The 18,438-nt window shown below is 36.0% G+C and overlaps 1 protein-coding gene across 22 annotated transcripts in view; it reads left to right on the top strand.

Moving 5' to 3' along the window:
• The window catches only part of DST (dystonin), a 493,789-nt gene that overhangs the window by 434,996 nt on the left and 40,355 nt on the right, over positions 1-18,438 (top strand). For all 22 annotated transcript variants that reach the window (XM_049652833.1, XM_049652831.1, XM_049652828.1 and 19 more), the window contains 9 exons: positions 1,903-2,121; positions 5,775-5,978; positions 7,169-7,400; positions 8,286-8,512; positions 10,416-10,538; positions 10,669-10,770; positions 13,285-13,386; positions 15,286-15,459; positions 15,794-15,949. In XM_049652833.1, coding sequence (XP_049508790.1) covers positions 1,903-2,121; positions 5,775-5,978; positions 7,169-7,400; positions 8,286-8,512; positions 10,416-10,538; positions 10,669-10,770; positions 13,285-13,386; positions 15,286-15,459; positions 15,794-15,949 — 1,539 coding nt within the window. The remainder of the gene's footprint in view (positions 1-1,902; positions 2,122-5,774; positions 5,979-7,168; positions 7,401-8,285; positions 8,513-10,415; positions 10,539-10,668; positions 10,771-13,284; positions 13,387-15,285; positions 15,460-15,793; positions 15,950-18,438) is intronic.

Genomic DNA, 18,438 nt, shown 5'->3' with positions numbered 1-18,438 from the left:
ATCCACAGCTGCCATTTGGACATCTGAATCATGAGATTTAAATAAGGCATTTTTTTCAAGCTTACAGAGTAAAAGTAAAAGGAATATTCCTTAAGGGAATCACCCTGGGGACACTTTTTTTAATAGACACTAAAGCTATTAAAATTTGCATCCTTGAATAACTGGCACACGTTAAACATTCAGTTAATGTTAGCTGTATTATTGCCATTATTATCGGTATAAATTATCACTCTATATGTCACCTGTTGTCTGTATGCTTCAAAATATATGGTTCTGTTTAATGCTGAAATCCATTCTGTATAAAATTTTGGTAAGCTGTACAGGAGAAAAATGAGCTGAATAATTAAGAAAGCATCTGGTTTCTAGACTTCTAATGATCCTTTAAATTGATGGAAAACCAGTCACAAGTAAAAAATGTTTAGTTCAATTCACATTCAGACATCTCAGCAGACTAAAGAAATTAATGTCTACTAATGCTTCTGATAGGAAACTATCCCATAGCAAAAAAAAAAAAAATATGCAAATGTCTATGCCTAAGATTACACTTTAAATAGTATGCATTGGTTTCAAGGTGTACTGTGGACAAAGTAATAGAATGTAACTGTACATTGATACTACTTTTATTTATTCTGGCAATTTACTTATTTATAATTTAATCTTTCCTTTATTATTTTTATAAAGACTGACATGAAAAATAGAGATCATCATGAAATATTTTCTGTGTCATTCTGTGGTTTATTAGATTCCTGTTGTGCTTTATCTTCTGCTATTAGTTTATACTGTAATCTAGATCACTACGATCACCCCATAAAATACAGTGTATAATATAATGTTCTACTCTGATTCTAATATATGCAATTAATTTTGCTAGCAATTCCTCTTATAACTTCACTTGTGAGAGGGAGTCTTTACTTTTTGCCAGAAAGTAATGTTAATGTCGCTAGACTCATATGAGACTTGTTTTCTAGCCCAGAAGGCCTATACGACCTAGAAGGATAGTTGAAGAATCTGGCTTATTATGTTTGGAGAGCTCATTGTCTTTTTCATAAAAACCTGAATCTGTTTATTTATTATATTTTGGGTTTTGTCACCTAATATTTCTGACGGGGGGAAGGGGGGTGCTTGTTCTCTGTCATTAAATCCCATGATTTTTGATGACAATATAAAAACCTGTTGTGTGGATATATCTTGATCTCCAGTTGTACTTTTATGGTTCCACATTTTTGCTATTTTTTACATATATATGTGAAAGGTAAGATACAACATTAGCATAGAAGGGATTATTATTCAGCCTTAAAAAGGAAGGAAATCGTGCCTTGTGCAAAAATATGGATGAACCTGAAGGATCTTTATTTTTCTTTTTAAGATTTTATTTTTAAGTAATCTCTACACTCAACGTTAGGCTCCAACTTACAACCCCGAGATGAGGAGTCAGATGCTATACTGGCCAAGCCAGTGAGGAGCCCCCAAAGGGTCTTTTTAAATTTAAAATGAATGTTTGTACATAGAAATAGTTACAATCTAAATACATTTTAAAATTTTTAATTAATTTATTATTGAGAGAGAGCAAGAGCATGAGCATGTGAGCAGGGGAGGAGCAGAGAGAGGGAAAGACAGAATCCCAAGCAGGCTCCACACTGTTAGCACAGAGCCTGATGCAGGGCTCCATCTCACGAACTGGGAGATTGTGACCTGAGCTGAAGTCAAGAGTTGGATGATTAACCAACTGAGCCACCCAGGCGCCCCTAATCTAAATAGGTTTTAATGATTTTTTTCGTTTAACATACATCTGTGAGTGCCTGCTTTGCACTAAGCATATAGTGCTAGAAAAAACATTGTGGAGTATATGTGCTGTTTGGCCTGTTTAGCCAGCTAAGCACATTTCATTATCTTATTTTCTAGAAAAAACTGGACAAGGTGTTGAAGAACTATGATGCCATCTGCCAGATAAACTCAGAGAGGTATCTACAGCTAGAACGAGCACAGTCCCTGGTTAACCAGTTCTGGGAAACATATGAAGAACTTTGGCCATGGCTGACAGAGACACAAAGAATCATCTCTCAGCTTCCTGCCCCAGCCCTCGAATATGAAACTCTAAGACAACAGCAGGAAGAGCACCGGGTAAGCTGGGTATTAAAGAGAATGTTGTATTCCCCATTGAAAGAGAACCACGATGGTTATGCTGTTTTTCTAGTATATGTGCTGCCAAAGTGAGCACTGGGATGGTGTTTTTTAAATGCAGTTAGATGTTTTACATTATTTGGGGGGGGGGGGTTTAGCAATATTGTATTCTGGTCTGCACAGTTGCTTACCTCATATTGCTCACCTGTTTTCCAGGGTTACAGTGAGAAAGACTCACGTGGGGAGGCCACATTGTGTATGTCATTAATTACATCCCAGCTTTCCTAGAATAGTATGAAGTATAAGCCATCCTGGTACAAAAGCAAAGTGCTCATTTTTAAATGTTAGCAAAATAAGCTTTTTGAAGTACTTTGAATTGATGCATGTTGAATTGCTTTTAATTTACATATGTCGACTAAGTTTTATACTTAATATGTATTGGTTGGAGACCTCTAGAATATAAGCAAATGGTAGAAATACATCAAAGCGGCATCATACAGACAAGGCCATTGAGCTTGGAGGAAATTGACAATATGACAGCGTGTCAAAACACAAATAATGTAAAAGCTAAGTCAGTGAGAAGGGAGAATGCTAAAGGTGCAAAGACAAGTTGTTTCCCCATTTTTTTTTAACCTTATGTGCATGGAACTCTTTTGATGTTTGTTTTTGCTCCTATAAGCGTATACGATTAAGCTAGAGAGTATATTTACATCTACAAATATATCATGTTTTAAACATAAATAAAATGGCATTATGAAGCCCTCATTTCAGCAGCTACTTAAATATTAACATGGCTTAAAATTTTGCAAGGGTTTGAATGAGAGAGAGGGTTCAAGACTGTCAGAAAAACTCTGAAGTTGTTGCTGTCATGGATGTGTGAACCTAGTTGCTGTCTCCCAGATCTATACAAGATGTACTCTGAGATTAATCATGCGTGTGTGCAAGTGTGCGCATGTGTGTGTGCACGCACACAGGAAGACTTTAACTCAGTGGTGTATTACATCATTGTTTGAAGAATGTGCCACCCTTATTTTGTTTGTTTACTTTTTTAATGTACCGGCACTGAAGAATATCCCTAAGCGTTTGTTTAGAAGGGCTTTAGTCAACACTTTAATGCAAAATGGAAATTTTAAGTTCTATCTAAAGCAGCAGGAGAAAGACCTAGAAATTATGTAGAATTGAATTTAATTTTGGTATAAAGGTTTCTTCGTGGCAGAAATCCTGATGCCTATCCACTGAATAAGTTTTAATATAAAATGTTAACGTGGATTTCTTCAATTCTGAGGTGAGATTTGAGCAGCTGTGTTTCTGTCATAACATCAAATAATGGAATGAGATTATTATTGAGTTATTACTGAATTTCAAAGTGGAATTAATTTTCCCTTTTTAGCATAATCTTTCAGCTCTCAAATGTACAGTTTTATGTATAAAGGAACTACAAAACTTTGTAGCTGAGTCTTCAAATTATTCAACTAAATTATTCATAATATTTACAGCCTTGTAGAACAGCCTTTCTTTTGCAGCTCCACAGCCTTATCCTCCACTGTATTTGTTTGGGAAGATCTTCTAGTTCGTTCTGATCAGGAATGAAAAATGGCTCCAAGAACCAGTTATTATATGGTAGATACATTGAGGTCACACTCATTATCTCCATTTGACTCGACCCTTATGGCAGTATGTTGCCAAGAATCATTTTGTTACATATGAGGCAGAAGACATCACCCATTGGGCCCTTTCTCCACACACACACCCAAGTAGGCATCTGGTAGTACCAGATGTTTAAAAAAGGAATGGTCTGAAAAAGGGTCATCTCAGTACTTCCCAAACTAAGGAGTTTCACAGTGGTGCTACACAAATGAGATCTACCTACATGCTAGGCAACTGGGGACATCTCAGCAGAGATCTCTCATTTTACCTGAGAGTCTCTTGATAACTCAGAGTGTAAACTTGATTTACCAACATGCCTTGTAGAGTACTGAAACCAGAACATGTGTAACACATTGCTTTTTTGTGAGATTGTTTATTAGCTGTTACTACCATTATTACCTCCATTCCTTAAGGCAGCATGAATAGATGATCTCATAATATGAAACAAAAATAAGAAAATCTCAGCCTGGACCACTCAGGAGCTAGATCACAGACATCCTTATGAGCAGCATGTTAGATTAGGACCAACCCCTTCTTTTTCTTTTAACGGAATTTATGTCTATTTAGCTGTTTTTTAAGAGTTTGGAGACCATATTCAGAAAAACTTCAAAAATAGCATTGTATTCAAAAATACATCATTGTAAATTTTAAAAAATAAAAAAATAAAATTAAAAATAAATAAAATAAAGGATTTAAACCTTGGAAAAAAATACATCATTGTTAATGATATGCCAATTTCCTTAATAATTTTCAAAATAATTTATATGACTGATTTTAGTGAGCACTTTCAATAAGTATCTAGATATGTGGCTATCTTGGCGATTCTTCTTGATGAATGATAGAAATTAAAATGTTTACAGGAGAAGATTGGTAGCTTTCTCTAGACTGTCTTTCCTGAATATAATTTCTCTCAGAGAAGTTTTTGTTAGGGGCTAGGTAGCAAATAATTTGGAGATAAACCTTCTGGTGAGGACAAGAAGCTTCTGATTAAGGATCCTAATCACTACTGTGGTACAAATGGAAGGCTCCTCAATGCTGCAGGGAGGCTACCCTAAGAGAGACCTGAAGCAAAGATGGGTGTAGCTTTGGATCTGGTCCATGAACCACTGCTCAGTGGAGGCTCTGGGTTCTACGGAGTATAGATATTCTAGATTTATTTGTCTTCCTAGAAGGAATGGGGCTCCATTACACACCCACTTATTGGCATAAATATCATTGTATCTCTTGATTAGATGACATTATGCAAAATATTTCATGTGTCATATATTTTTCTTTCAACACACCTTACCAATAATGCTCAGTATACAGACATGTCTGATAGATTGATTACCCTGTAGCCTTTAACGTTTTAAAATACAGATGGATTTATTCATATGTGTATATTATAGGTATCACATATATACATATAATGGAGTCATACTTGGGTATATGTAATATAACCTATATATACACATTTTATATTGGTTTAAATATATACATAACTACAATGCCTTATGGCCTTATATCCTCTTAACTTTTTCTCTTGGCATTATGTCTGCCTTCTGCTGAACTTCTTTCCTTTTCTTTCCTTCCCTTTCTTCCTTCCTCCCTTTTAAAGAATTTTTGCATATATCATGAGTGTACAGAAAGGGACACCGAGAGTTATGGCTTAATCTCTATAGGTTGGGGACATAGTGAGTTCATAATTCTTTATGTAATATGACCCTTGTCAGAGTGTGTACTGCTCTTGATAGGAAATGCATAATGAACTGGGATTCATTATTTCACTCAACGAGCAGTTTTGTACGTACCCTTAAAGAGACTTTGACGTGACCAGACTATTGTTTATTCTTTGTGTCAGGGGCATCTCTTGCTGGCAAGGAGCAGTATGAGCCGTCCTGTGTTAAATGCCTTGTGATGGGAAGGGTGTTTGGAGTTTCTTGCCAGCTGGATGCATTGGGCATGTAGACAGCTGTAATATGGAAGTGTGACCCTGAGATACTGAGAAGCTGTTTGGTTTGTTATAGCAACTGCGAGAGTTGATAGCCGAACACAAGCCTCATATAGATAAGATGAACAAAACTGGGCCACAGTTACTGGAATTGAGCCCAGGGGAAGGCTTTTCTATCCAAGAGAAGTACGTGGCAGCTGACACCCTTTACAGTCAAATTAAAGAAGATGTCAAAAAGCGAGCTGTGGCATTGGATGAAGCTATTTCTCAATCTACTCAGGTAATCATTTATACCAGAAATATGACTGAGTTCGTTTAAATGGCAGAGCATGGAAAAACATTTTCTTGGATCTCCTGATTAAATTTGAACCAGAAATATTTCACTACATTAAATCTGAGTATTGAAGTTTTTGCCTCTCAAAAGGGGTATTTGCTCGGTCCAATCCTTATATTTCTTTCTGCCTGCTTGCAGATACAATACAAAATAATATTCAATGCCTTAAAAAACATACAACTGACATCACTGTTCAAATATTTAATTAAGTGTCCATCTAAAGTAGAATGGAATATTTGCCACTGGGAGAGCTAAAAGAAAAGTGCTATTATCATTATTAATGAGACACTCCCATGAAGGCAATAAGAAGAAAGACTGTGTAGACTGAATTAGAAGGAAACAATATAGAGTTGGATATTCATGTTTTTCTTTTTTTGAAAATACCTGTTTTCAAGAAGTTGAATTGGAAATTACCTACAGATTTTCCATCTGCACAGTTGGGCTTTTGTTATTATATACACTGACAGTGGAGTGGGCCATTTTTCGTAATCCTGAATGATGATTCTTTTAAAACTGAGGAGAGTGTAAAATCCATGACTGAACAAGGTTTTATGACTTTGCTTTATTGCCCATGGTACCTTTGCAAACAAAACTTTAAAATTCTTTCATGAATCTGATTATGTGTTTGACCATGAATGGAGCTCAAACTTCTGTTCTGTCAGGGAGGTTTTTGTTTGGTCTCATTTTTTAACATTTTTCAGTTCAGAAAATTTAGAACTTAAGAAATTCATGTATTCTAATAAAAAATGTTCTTGAATCTTACATTTAATAATATAACGTTTTTAGGATGTCAAAATAATGAGTACAGATGAATAAAACAGTTTTGATAGAAAAACACACAGCTTATTGGGCTTAATTTTTAAAATTAATTTGAATTATGATAAAATGAGGCAACAGGTAAAATGCTGATGTCAGCTAGTCCAATTATATATTAATGTATGCTGTTTCTTTCTTTTTTTAACGTATACAGTTTCTTAACGAATACACTCATTTGGGTAGATATGTTAACAAAGTAGCTAAGATTTAATTCTTGATTGTGACATTAACTATATGGGGGTCTTTTTGCTTTCATTTAAATATGACATTTGATATCACAGGTCTTTTCCCCATAAATGACCCCTTTGATTCACTTCTAGTTCCACGACAAGATAGACCAGATCCTTGAGAGCCTGGAACGCATCGTGGAGCGTTTGAGGCAGCCGCCTTCGATCTCAGCTGAGGTAGAGAAGATTAAGGAGCAGATCAGTGAGAATAAGAATGTGTCAGTAGACATGGAGAAGCTACAACCATTGTATGAAACACTTAAAAAACGGGGAGAGGAAATGATTGCGAGATCTGAGGGCACTGACAAAGACATATCTGCCAAAGGTAATAATTTCAGAATAAGGAAACAACTGAACTTTACCTTTAAAATAATTCTAAATAATTCTAAACATTTAGAATTGTCCTGGTGTTTACGGACGGTCCAATGGCATAACAAAATGCCAGATTTTAGAAAAGGTACTACCATTGAGGTTGAAGAGCTATGTACAAAAATCCCTTGTTAATGTTTTTCTGTGTCACAAAGTGTGCCGTTATGCAAAAGCCATGTGTTCTTTGGGACTTCTAAACCAGTTGTTTAAAGCATGATGCTAAGGGACAAATCTAGGTTTTGTTTTTGTTTTTTTTCTCATTACTAATTACACACTACTTTTTATAATGCGTACAACAGACTGGGTATCCTGTAGCCACAGAAATGGCAACCACGACCTTAGCCAGCCATCTTAAAGATAAGAGCTGGGGGTCAAAAGGAAGAGTACATACATGGATTAGTGGAAGTTTATAAGGTTACTCTAGAAACAAGCCCAAAATACATGTCCTACATTGTTATATTCCTGAGACTGAACAGACATCAGTATTTTTGATTTGGAGAGCTTAAGTGGTTATTTCATTTTCTTTGGAATGAAGGTCAGCCTTGGTGAACTTCAAACTTGGTAAACTTAGGTCTAGTCTGAGCTCACTTACCCTTGAGTGTCTACTTTTGTCAGAAAGAGCCTTGGTTCAGGAGGAGTAGGATACCCTGAGAGCTTGCATTTGTCTAGAATATGCTATATTGGGCCTAGTGATACTCACTAGACTGTGGTCAACTAAAATTGGGTCCAGTTTTAGATACTTAGCAAATTGAATCACTGTTTCTGTGTAAACTAAAACATTCTGCTTTATTGCTTAAATGAGGCTAACATATTGCCTTTTTGATACTATTTTGTGCCGTAGCTGTTCAGGATAAGCTTGACCAAATGGTTTTCATTTGGGAGAACATACACACACTTGTGGAAGAAAGGGAAGCCAAACTACTGGATGTAATGGAATTAGCAGAAAAGTTCTGGTGTGATCACATGTCATTGGTCGTAACCACTAAAGATACACAAGATTTCATCCGGGATCTGGAGGATCCTGGAATTGATCCCTCAGTAGTAAAACAGCAGCAAGAAGCAGCAGAGGTAAGCAGAAAATCTCCTTTAAAGTTTAAAAAAAAAAAAAAAAGTAAGTTGTAATGAAACCTGGATTCCCTTGGTAAATATTCGGAATTACTCTATTACAGTTTATATTTGGTTCCAAAAGTAGAATGCATAGTGATATAGTAGGAACTAGATTATACCCACATATTTCACTGAGAGAGTATGTATTTTTAAAGTTTCCCTTCATCTCAACTCCTCCTGCCTTATTTCAGGCCCTTGTTCCCTCCGTTTTTGGCTTCTGAAGTAATCCATAGTGGTATCCCTACCTGCAGAGTCTTTTTCCTTGCCCAACTTCCAACCTTGTCCTCTCTCTAGATCTACTCTTACCGTATCGCCACTCAGAACCACTTGGAGGCATCCACTGCCTACAGAATGAAATCCAGACACCCGATAGTAGTGTCCTGGCCTTTTACATCCCAGCATAGCCCATGCCTGTGTTCTCAAAGCCATTTGGTTGAGTGCTGCTCCTTTATTAGAAAGTGGCTTCCCCTGACACTGCGGTGTGCTCTTTCTAGTCTCTGTTATCTTTGCGGATTAGTTACCTCACCCTCATATGTTCCTACCACTCTTCTGGCAAATCCCACTCAAACTTCAAGGGTCATTTGGGTTGTAAGCCTTCATGAAAAATCTTTTCTTGCATACTTAGGAAAGTTTGTCTGTGTTCTCATAATGCTGTCCTCATGCAAAAGACTCTACACATAGTATAACTTATTGATTATATCTCTCTTTTTCCTAATGGACTTCGATCCCCTTGAGTGGAATAGCCCTATTTTTATTTATATCCCCAATGCCTAGTTTGGGCTTGGTTTATGCTTATTAAATGTTTCTTGAGTGAATAAATATATTTAACCAAGAAGATTAAAGCAAAAGTAGTACACTGCATTTTTCTCCTATTTTTTTTTTTTTTGTAGTTTATAAGTCCTAGGGAAATGACATAATAAGCTACATTATCTTAAATCTACTAACATTTTTAATTTGTTAGAAGTTTTTGAACTCGTGCTTTACTTTTGGTTATTTAAGTTCTATTCTTAACAACTTTAAAATATACAATGCAGTATTATTAACTACAGTCACCAAGCTATACATTGCTTCCCATGACTTCTTTTTTAACCAATGGAAGTTTATACCTTTTGACCCCCTTCACCCATTTGTCCCACCCACATCCCCTGCCTCTGGCAACCACCTATCTGTTCTCTGTATCTGCAAGCTTGGTTTGGTTGTGTGCATAGGGATAGGAGTACTTTAGATTTTTTTTTTTTTGTTGTTGTTGTTGTAGATTACTCAACCTCTATTTTAAATGTATATTGCCAGGGCATCTGGGTGGCTTGCTCACTTGAGCGTCTGACTCCTGAATGCAGTTCGACTCATGAACCCAGGTTCGTGAGTTCGAGCCTCACATCTGGCTCTGCACTGACAGTACAGAGCCTGCCTGGAATTCTCTCTCTCTCTCCCTCTCTCTGCCTCTCCCCTGCTGATGCTCTCTCTTTTCTCTCAAAATAGATTTTAAAAAACTTCAAAAAAACAAAGAAAAATATAAATGTATATTGCCCAAACTATTTTGTTTCAAAAACAAAATATATCTCTACACTTTTCATTGTTATTGATATTTAAAGGAGCTTGTTCTGGTATTTGTTACGTAGAACTAATTCTTTAAATATTGTTTTTAGAATAAACATGTTTATTACAAAGGATGCTGTTTTTCTTTAAAATATTTCTTCTTTCTTATTCAAAAAAATTGATTGCAGAAAGTTAGAAAAGAAGAAGAAAATAAAATTGATCATAATCCCACTTCCTAGAAATAACTATAATTAATGTCTCTGTGTCCGTCTTTTTAGTTCCCGTGTGTTTTTGCTTAAAACTCTGAGGCTGTCATTTCTTATTCTAGGCCATTAAGGAAGAAATTGATGGACTACAGGAAGAGCTGGATATAGTTGTCAACCTGGGTTCTGAACTCATTGCTGCATGTGGGGAACCTGATAAACCCATTGTCAAGAAGAGTATAGATGAGGTACAGCTAGTGTATTTCCTACTCTCATCAAAATGCTTTTTTAAAAAAGATTTTGTTTAAAGCATATTTGGAAGAAGTAGTTGCAAACTTAATAAATGACACTAAAAGAGTTCTGATATTTATATTGTAGTTAAATTCAGCCTGGGATTCTCTGAATAAGGCTTGGAAAGACCGGGTGGACAAACTTGAGGAGGCAATGCAGGCTGCCGTTCAGTACCAGGATGGACTACAGGTAAGGGCGTTCCGGCGTGTCTCCTGGGAGGAGAATCGGGCTGACTGACGCGTGCAGATTTACACATTGACACCACCCCAGCACAGCAGATACATGTGCAGTAGGCTCACCTACTTCAGTGTATGTTTTGCCTTTTGGAAGGTATTTCTGACACTGGATAGATGTGTAGATTTATGCACACATCTCACTACATTTTTATACACACAGTGCAATTTACTTTGAAAAGAAAAATTTTGATTTTTGGAAAATGTTAATGGTTCCACACCAGACTGAAATGAGAGCTGAATCGGAGTTCTCTTCTAAAGTTGAGTGGAGTAAGATGAAAGGAGTAAACACTATCTAAAAATATCCCTGAGTTTAACTAAAGTCAGGAGTAAAAGAGATTTGATTTGAAGCCAGTGTTCCCCGTTGAACTAAAATAGATTTCTGTTTCATTAGGTCATAATCTGTTGTATAAAATGTTTTTCTTCCTTTCCATCCACGTAATTCCTTTTCACGGTTGTTTTTCACACCCCTTAACGGTTCTCATTCAGTTTATTAACCATGTTTTAAAGTTTCCCTTTTCATATGAAAAATTGTCTTGTTGGTGGAGGCCAGCTCAGGGACATTTCTCTCCTTACCTTCTTCAGCTTTATTCCATTTCCTAACAGGCTGGCCAGTGTTGAATCTGTCAACCCTCCTACCGTATGGAAAAAGCCCTTCTGAGTATTTCCATAACACCAAGTGAATATTATTTTTAAAGCTCAGATGAGAACATCTTTTCCTTTTTATTATGCCATTCCATTTCTATATTTGTAAAAGTAAATATCAGAAGCCAGGCTTCATGCCAGTTGAAAGTGTTTTGAACTTTGGAAATATATGAAAAAATTCACCACAAATAATATCTTATATAACTTTCCTCCTTCCCCCACTTTTTAACCGAAGAGTTAAATGATTGGTTAGGTTTCAGTGGCCAGGAACTAACTAATCAGGCTCCAGCCCTCAGTTTGTGGGAGCAGGTCATGATTTGTATGTATTATTAATAAATGACTGAGTTGTGCCCTCTTCTGTGGCTGCAGATGGCACTGCCACCATTTGCAGCCTTTTGCCTTCAGGAGCCATTAGCCACAGAGGTCACTGGCTAGGCGCTATGACTTTCCTTTTTTTAAAATTTTAATGTTTGTTTATTTGTTTTTGAGAGACAGAGAGAGAGGGAGGGAGAATGCAAGTGGGGGGAGGGCGGAGAGAGAAAGGGACACAGAGAATCCCAAGCAGGCTCCATGCCGTCATTGCAGAGCCTGATGTGGGGCACAAATCCGCGAACCATGAGATCATGACCTGAGCATGAAATCAAGAGGGAGGCTTAACCAGCCAAGCTACCCAGGTGCCCTGGGGCACCTTAACTTTTACTCTCTCATTACCCCTGCTAGACAGACAAGGCCCATTATAGGTTAGGAGCATCATCTGCGAGAATGAAGGGCCACTTGATTTACTAAATAGCTAAGATTGGCTAGAACGAGATGTTGAAAGGTCCAGAAGCTCTAGGCATTTCAGGGTTTGACTGTAAAGTAAAAATATATGTATATGTTTTTATTAATTGAAGAGCTAAAGGTATGCGTGGGGTTCATTAATTTATCAGAGATTGTATTTTTATGTTCTTTATTCATGCGACTCTTGACACAAATTTATTTTACATAACTGAAGTATTAACATTTTGATTGTGAAACTGGTTTAATATAGCATAATTACATAATAAGCAGCTTATAAGTTCTCATTAAATATAATTTCACAGGTTACTGCTTAAGTTATTGGGTTTATTAATGATAAATGAAAATAACAGATAGTTTCCAAGATTCTTCCTCCTACTATATGGTCTGGCAACTTCATTAAAGTCCAGAATAATTTTGTGCATTCAGTATCTGAAAGAAATGTGAGTTGTGCCTTCCTAAAATGTTTATATTACATAAAAAGAACAGGAAAATAGATTCTGTAGTCTTATGTTGTAATTCAGAATCATGGTCATAATATTAATTGTGGTATGTGCAGGATTTTTATGCTAATCTAAATAATGTGTAAGGCTTTAGCTGGGCCAAATATTTTACTCAAGTGCTAAACAATAAACTTCTTGCTTTATTAGAAAAAACAGATGGCTTTGAAATCTTTTTCTTTCAATATATTTACATAATCTTCCTCTTAGAATTCTCTATGCTTTCTTATGTCTATTTCATGTGATTGAATTTATAAAACTTTTTCAGATGCACTTTTTTGAAAGTTGTTAATATTCTAAGATTCCATTCAGAAAAGAATTTCCTTTGCAAAGTTGGATGCAGAATTGAAGGTTCTATCTATTGCATATTTGGGACAACTTTTTCATCATATTGTTTCTTTTACTTATTTAGGTGAACCATCTTAATTTGTACAATAGGCTCATTCCATAATATCTGTATAGATTTATGATTGTACTTTTCTGTAGCACTTGGGATGTTATAGCAATTTCAGATGTGCTAATAACTCATGGGCTAATGTGTTTTTCAGGCAATATTTGACTGGGTAGATATTGCAGGTGGTAAATTAGCTTCAATGTCACCAATTGGAACAGATCTTGAAACTGTCAAGCAGCAGATTGAAGAGCTAAAGGTATGCGTGTGGTTCATTAATTTATCAGAGATTGTATTTTTATGTTCTTTATTCATGGGACTCTTGACACAAATTTATTTTACATAGCTAAAGTATTAACATTTTGATTGTGAAACTGGTTTAATATAGCATAATTACATAATAAGCAGCATATAAGTTCTCATTAAATGATACAAAATACTAGTTTTCTTCTTATTAAATCAATACCTATTCATTATAGAAAAGTCATAAAATGATAACCAGAAAGGTGGCTTTTTAAAAGCTACCCAAAAATGTTACATACAACTTCTTTTAAGATTTGATCTATAGCCTTTCAGAAATCCTTATGCTGGGAGCACACTGAAGAGGGGAAGGGGGTGGGAGGGTGTGGGTGTATACTTTATACACATGTAGCTCATACTGTAAGGATTTTTATAACTTCATTATTCAATGGTGTATCATTGTCCTCGATACACATATAACATTTTTGTTTTTTTCAGTGGGTCAGAGTAATCCATTCAGTCTAACAGGCTGAAGAAACATCCTTGGTATAATAGTGTTTCCCAAAATGTTTGTTTTGTAAAAATGTTTATTGTTTTCTATCTGCTTTTCTCTGTAATTTTTACTTTCGTGGTTCTTGATCTCCAGCTGTGTAAGTGGCTGGACTGTTTCCTCTTTGAATTCCTCTGTGCTGATGATCATTTATCCAAGTGGGATCAGCTGTTTCCTTCCTAATTTCAAGTCCCCATCCAAAGAGACATCATGCCATTTTCAATGAACTCTACTAGATGTTTATATACATTTATTATCTGGCTTTAAAATTATAGCATTTTCATCTCTATGTGTGATATAGAATATTTCATTTAGAAATTATTACCGTTGCCATTATTAGATTTTGTTTTATTTTCTTTACCTTTATGTGGTCATGTAGTAAGCACATGATATACTTTTTGTACATTTACATGTGTACATTTTTTTTTTTTTTATATTTGCGTATATCTCAGTAGTTTTCATGCAGCAGGCTGCTTACGAGTGCTGTCTCTGAGATTAGGTTGTTTTGAGATTACATCCCAGTGCATTCACTTACTTAGCCAAAGGACCTCGGGACAGTTCTCTAACTGGTCTCACTTTTGTGTCCTTAGCTTGAATTGAGAATAAAATTATTTTCTTTATAAGTTTGTTAGAACAAAGAAAGTGTTCATGATACCTTAGTTATTATTTTTTAATTATTATTTTCATGTTTGAAAAAATTAAGGGACTATTTAGTCATTAATAATGTACTACTTAATGATTTACTGTTACAAATAAAAAATAAATATTTTGTGAAGGACAGTTTCCTACTACAAGCAACCATTTGCTAACCTGTGTTGGTTGCCAAAGCCAAGATCATTAAATACATGTTAGTGAGCACTGGGAGAAAAATAATGTTATTCTGAGTCAACAGTTAGGCATAGGAATAACTGAATATCAACGAACACAGCACAGCTACAGAAAACATAAAATGTTCAGTGGATGCACTGTTTTTGAGCAGGAAATAAATATTAATCTGGGTTTCTTAGAGATTTTTTTGGGGGGGGTTCATATAGGTCAGTGTCAGTGTATATTTATTGAATATAATAGGCATTGGAATAAGGTTAACCTGGAAATATCTTAAATTTGTACTATAGAGAACAAAAGTGAGATGTCAAAATTATAAATAGAAATATCTTTCCAGCATTTATAAAACATTGAATAAAGAAAGTATATTTCTCTCATCTTTTTTTTTATTTGTAATTCTTTTGTGTTAGATTTTATTCCTCTTCATCTCCCTGGCCATAGTAAATATGAATTAGAATAAATATTGAATCCATAGAATTTTTATTGTTTAAAGTTTTGATTTAGAACACATTTTCCTTGTATATCTCCTTTTTTAAAAAATAGCAATTCAAATCAGAGGCCTACCAACAACAGATAGAAATGGAGAGACTAAATCATCAAGCAGAGCTTTTGCTGAAGAAAGTAACAGAAGAGAGCGACAAACACACTGTTCAAGACCCATTGATGGAGCTGAAATTGATATGGGATAGTCTGGATGAAAGAATTATCAACAGACAGGTAAACATCAATACTTTTGTTAGGAAGTTAGAGAAGTTCAGGTAAAATCATTATTAAAAAAGTAAAATAGGTGATTAAGCACATAAACTTTTGAAGCCCCTACGTAAATTCTTATTTTATTAGACCTCTTCCTGCTTCTCGACATGCCATTTTTAACCACAAGGAATGTCAAACGTAAAATGTAGGATATAATTGGGCTTCATTGGATATGCTTACAGAATTACACAGTGTGCAACAATTGATTTTTCTTTTTTGCTCTTGTTATTTTTATAAATGTATGTCATTCATGATATCGAATTCATATGGATTTTCTTCCTCTCCACTGTTTCTGTAGCATAAGCTAGAAGGTGCTCTGTTAGCACTGGGCCAGTTCCAGCATGCCCTGGATGAGCTGCTTGCCTGGCTGACACACACTGAGGGCCTGCTGAGTGAACAGAAGCCTGTGGGAGGAGACCCTAAGGCCATTGAAATTGAACTCGCCAAGCACCATGTATGTAGCTGTGATTGCGTGTCGTGTTTCTTCTCTATGTGTTTCTAATGTCATCAGAGTTTTGTTTTGGTATGTTTCCTCTTTATGTATTTTTCAAGTTGATGGTGATAGCTCAGGTTCATATTTGACATTTGTAACTGAAGGCTAAACTCCTTAAAACACACTTTTTAAAAGATTATAAACAATTTTTTTTTCCTCATTGTTCAGGGCGGTTATCCAGAACGGCAAGGATGGGAAACTTCTGGCTAAATTTCCAGGCTGCGTGGCAGATATTGGTTTAAATCCCTGATTATCCCTGTCACTGGATTGACATAGCCTAGTTTTAAAAGTGGTTGGGGATACCCTAACAAAGTCATAGGCTCAAAATGTTGTTCCGCTGCAGGCTGTGTGTATGTTTTTCCTCTGGTCGCCCTTAGCGCCATGTGAGTGTCACCTGCTGTGTGTTTGGCATGTCTAACATCTTTCTGCTTGCCTGTGCATCTCTCACTCTGTGGAGGTTTGTTCTTCAGTCTCCGTGTCTCCCTGACTTCTCATTGGCTTTCCGTGTCTTAGTCCTTTTCTTTCTGAATTAGTTTTAAACAATATTTATTATGTTTAAAGGGTTTTTATATGTCCTGAACATGATGGAGAGCTTTAAATTAAAAATTAAATTAAATTAAAAATTTTAATTATATCTTGAGGTACATACCCAACAACTTTATGTTGTCATCTTTGTGATACTTGATTGACAATTCTTTTTTTTTTTAAGGTTTTTTTTTTTTTTTTTTTTTTTTATATTTTAGACTATTTTTGAGAGAGAGCCAGAGAGAGAGCAGGGGAGGGGCAGAGAGAGAAGGAGAGAGAGAATCCTAAGTAGGCTCCACACTGTCAGTGCAGAGGCCGATGCGGGGCTCCAACCCACAGACAGTGAGATCGTGATCTGAGCTGAAATCAAGAGTCAGATGCTCAACCGACTCAGCCACCCAGGTGCCCATTGTTGTCATCTTTGTGGCCCTTGGTTGACAATTCTTAATAGAAAATACCCTATCTCTGTACAACCTGGAGGGTTTAGGGAGGAGGAAAGCATGGAGCTTAACACAGTGGGCCCCAAACTGATAGCCGGAGGCATCTTCAAGGCTTAGATGATATCCAGCCTAGGTAGGTCATCAGAGCAGAACTTGTGGGGGGGGGGTTGAGAGCAGAATTCTAGTTTATTACGATAAAGTTCATTTGACTAGAAACAAATCCTGAAACCCAGTTGTTAGAATCTTTGTGCAAATGACCAAAGCCATTGACTTGGCCAGGAGAAGTGAGATAAATGATTTTTTTTTTTTCAGATGGAAAGAAAATTCCCTATCTCTTAAGTCAGTAGGCTTAATGAATAAAAGGTGATGCTTGGTCAAGTTTATCCTGACAGTCCAGTCTTTCATAGTACTTGAGCATTCACATTAATAAGGCATCTTACCTAAGGTTGTGTCGTAAATTCTGACCTTAAATAAGTTTTCCTTGATTATCAAAGAGAAAATGTTTAATAATTTTTATCATTTTAAAATGAAAGGTGAGTTTTTGGCACTTTACTATCATGATAAAGAGTTTTTTAGTATTCTTGCTGTAGTTTTCCTTCTTTCATACTTTTCCCCACAGTAACCGTACCCTAATTTAAATTTCTCTCCCTCTCTTACCTGGTTCTGTCTTATTTATGATCATTGCCCAGCCATATCTAACTGCCCAGCAGTTAGGACCTATTTTGTATCAATATTTTTTATTATTTAATGTCTATTTTATACCTTTCTAAGAATAGTAATGACTGGTCAGACTGACTCTGCATAAAAAAAATATGTTTATTCCAACTTAGCAGTTGTCCTTAAATGCAGCATACATCAGTGACAGGAATTTTTGTAGAGTCCAGTAGAGGTGGGACAGTGAGACACCACAATCCAGTTATTTTGGCCGGGCATGAGGTAGGGATCTTTTATTTCTGTTTATCTACCTTTGAGCAGTTAGGGATATGTCCTCCCTTCTTCTTCCATTTTTCAAAGGTCACAAGTTAAAGGGCTTAAAATCACTAGCACAGTTGCTGGAGGAAGGGAGGGAATGTTTCCTCAGTTGATTTTATAGCCTTTAACTTCCTTAACAGGTGCCTCAGAGAATGAGTGCATATCGTCAGAAAAACAGTTACCACAGATGATTAGTGCTCTTCACTAAAAATCCCCCTGTTCTGGATTTCCCTCCAGATGTGGGATGCCTTATGTAGGATGATACATGATGTTTCTTTTCTCTCCTGTTGTTAACCCTGAGTCAGTGAATCTAGGGAAAGATTACCATTGGCCCTTACTAACATGAGAGGAAGGTTTCTTCTCTTAAACATAACTGCGGTTTTCTTGAAACTATTCCTAACCTCTATTTGTTCTTTTTTTAAAATTTTTTCTAATGTTTATTTATTTTTGAGAAAGAGAGACAGACAGACAGAGTGTGAGCTGGGGAAAAGGCAGAGAGAGGGAGACACAGAA

The sequence above is a fragment of the Panthera uncia genome, assembly GCF_023721935.1.
Source record: "Panthera uncia isolate 11264 chromosome B2 unlocalized genomic scaffold, Puncia_PCG_1.0 HiC_scaffold_24, whole genome shotgun sequence".
Taxonomy (NCBI): domain Eukaryota; kingdom Metazoa; phylum Chordata; class Mammalia; order Carnivora; family Felidae; genus Panthera; species Panthera uncia.
Note: the sequence above shows the minus strand (reverse complement) of the source record. Positions and strands in the feature narration are given on the sequence as shown.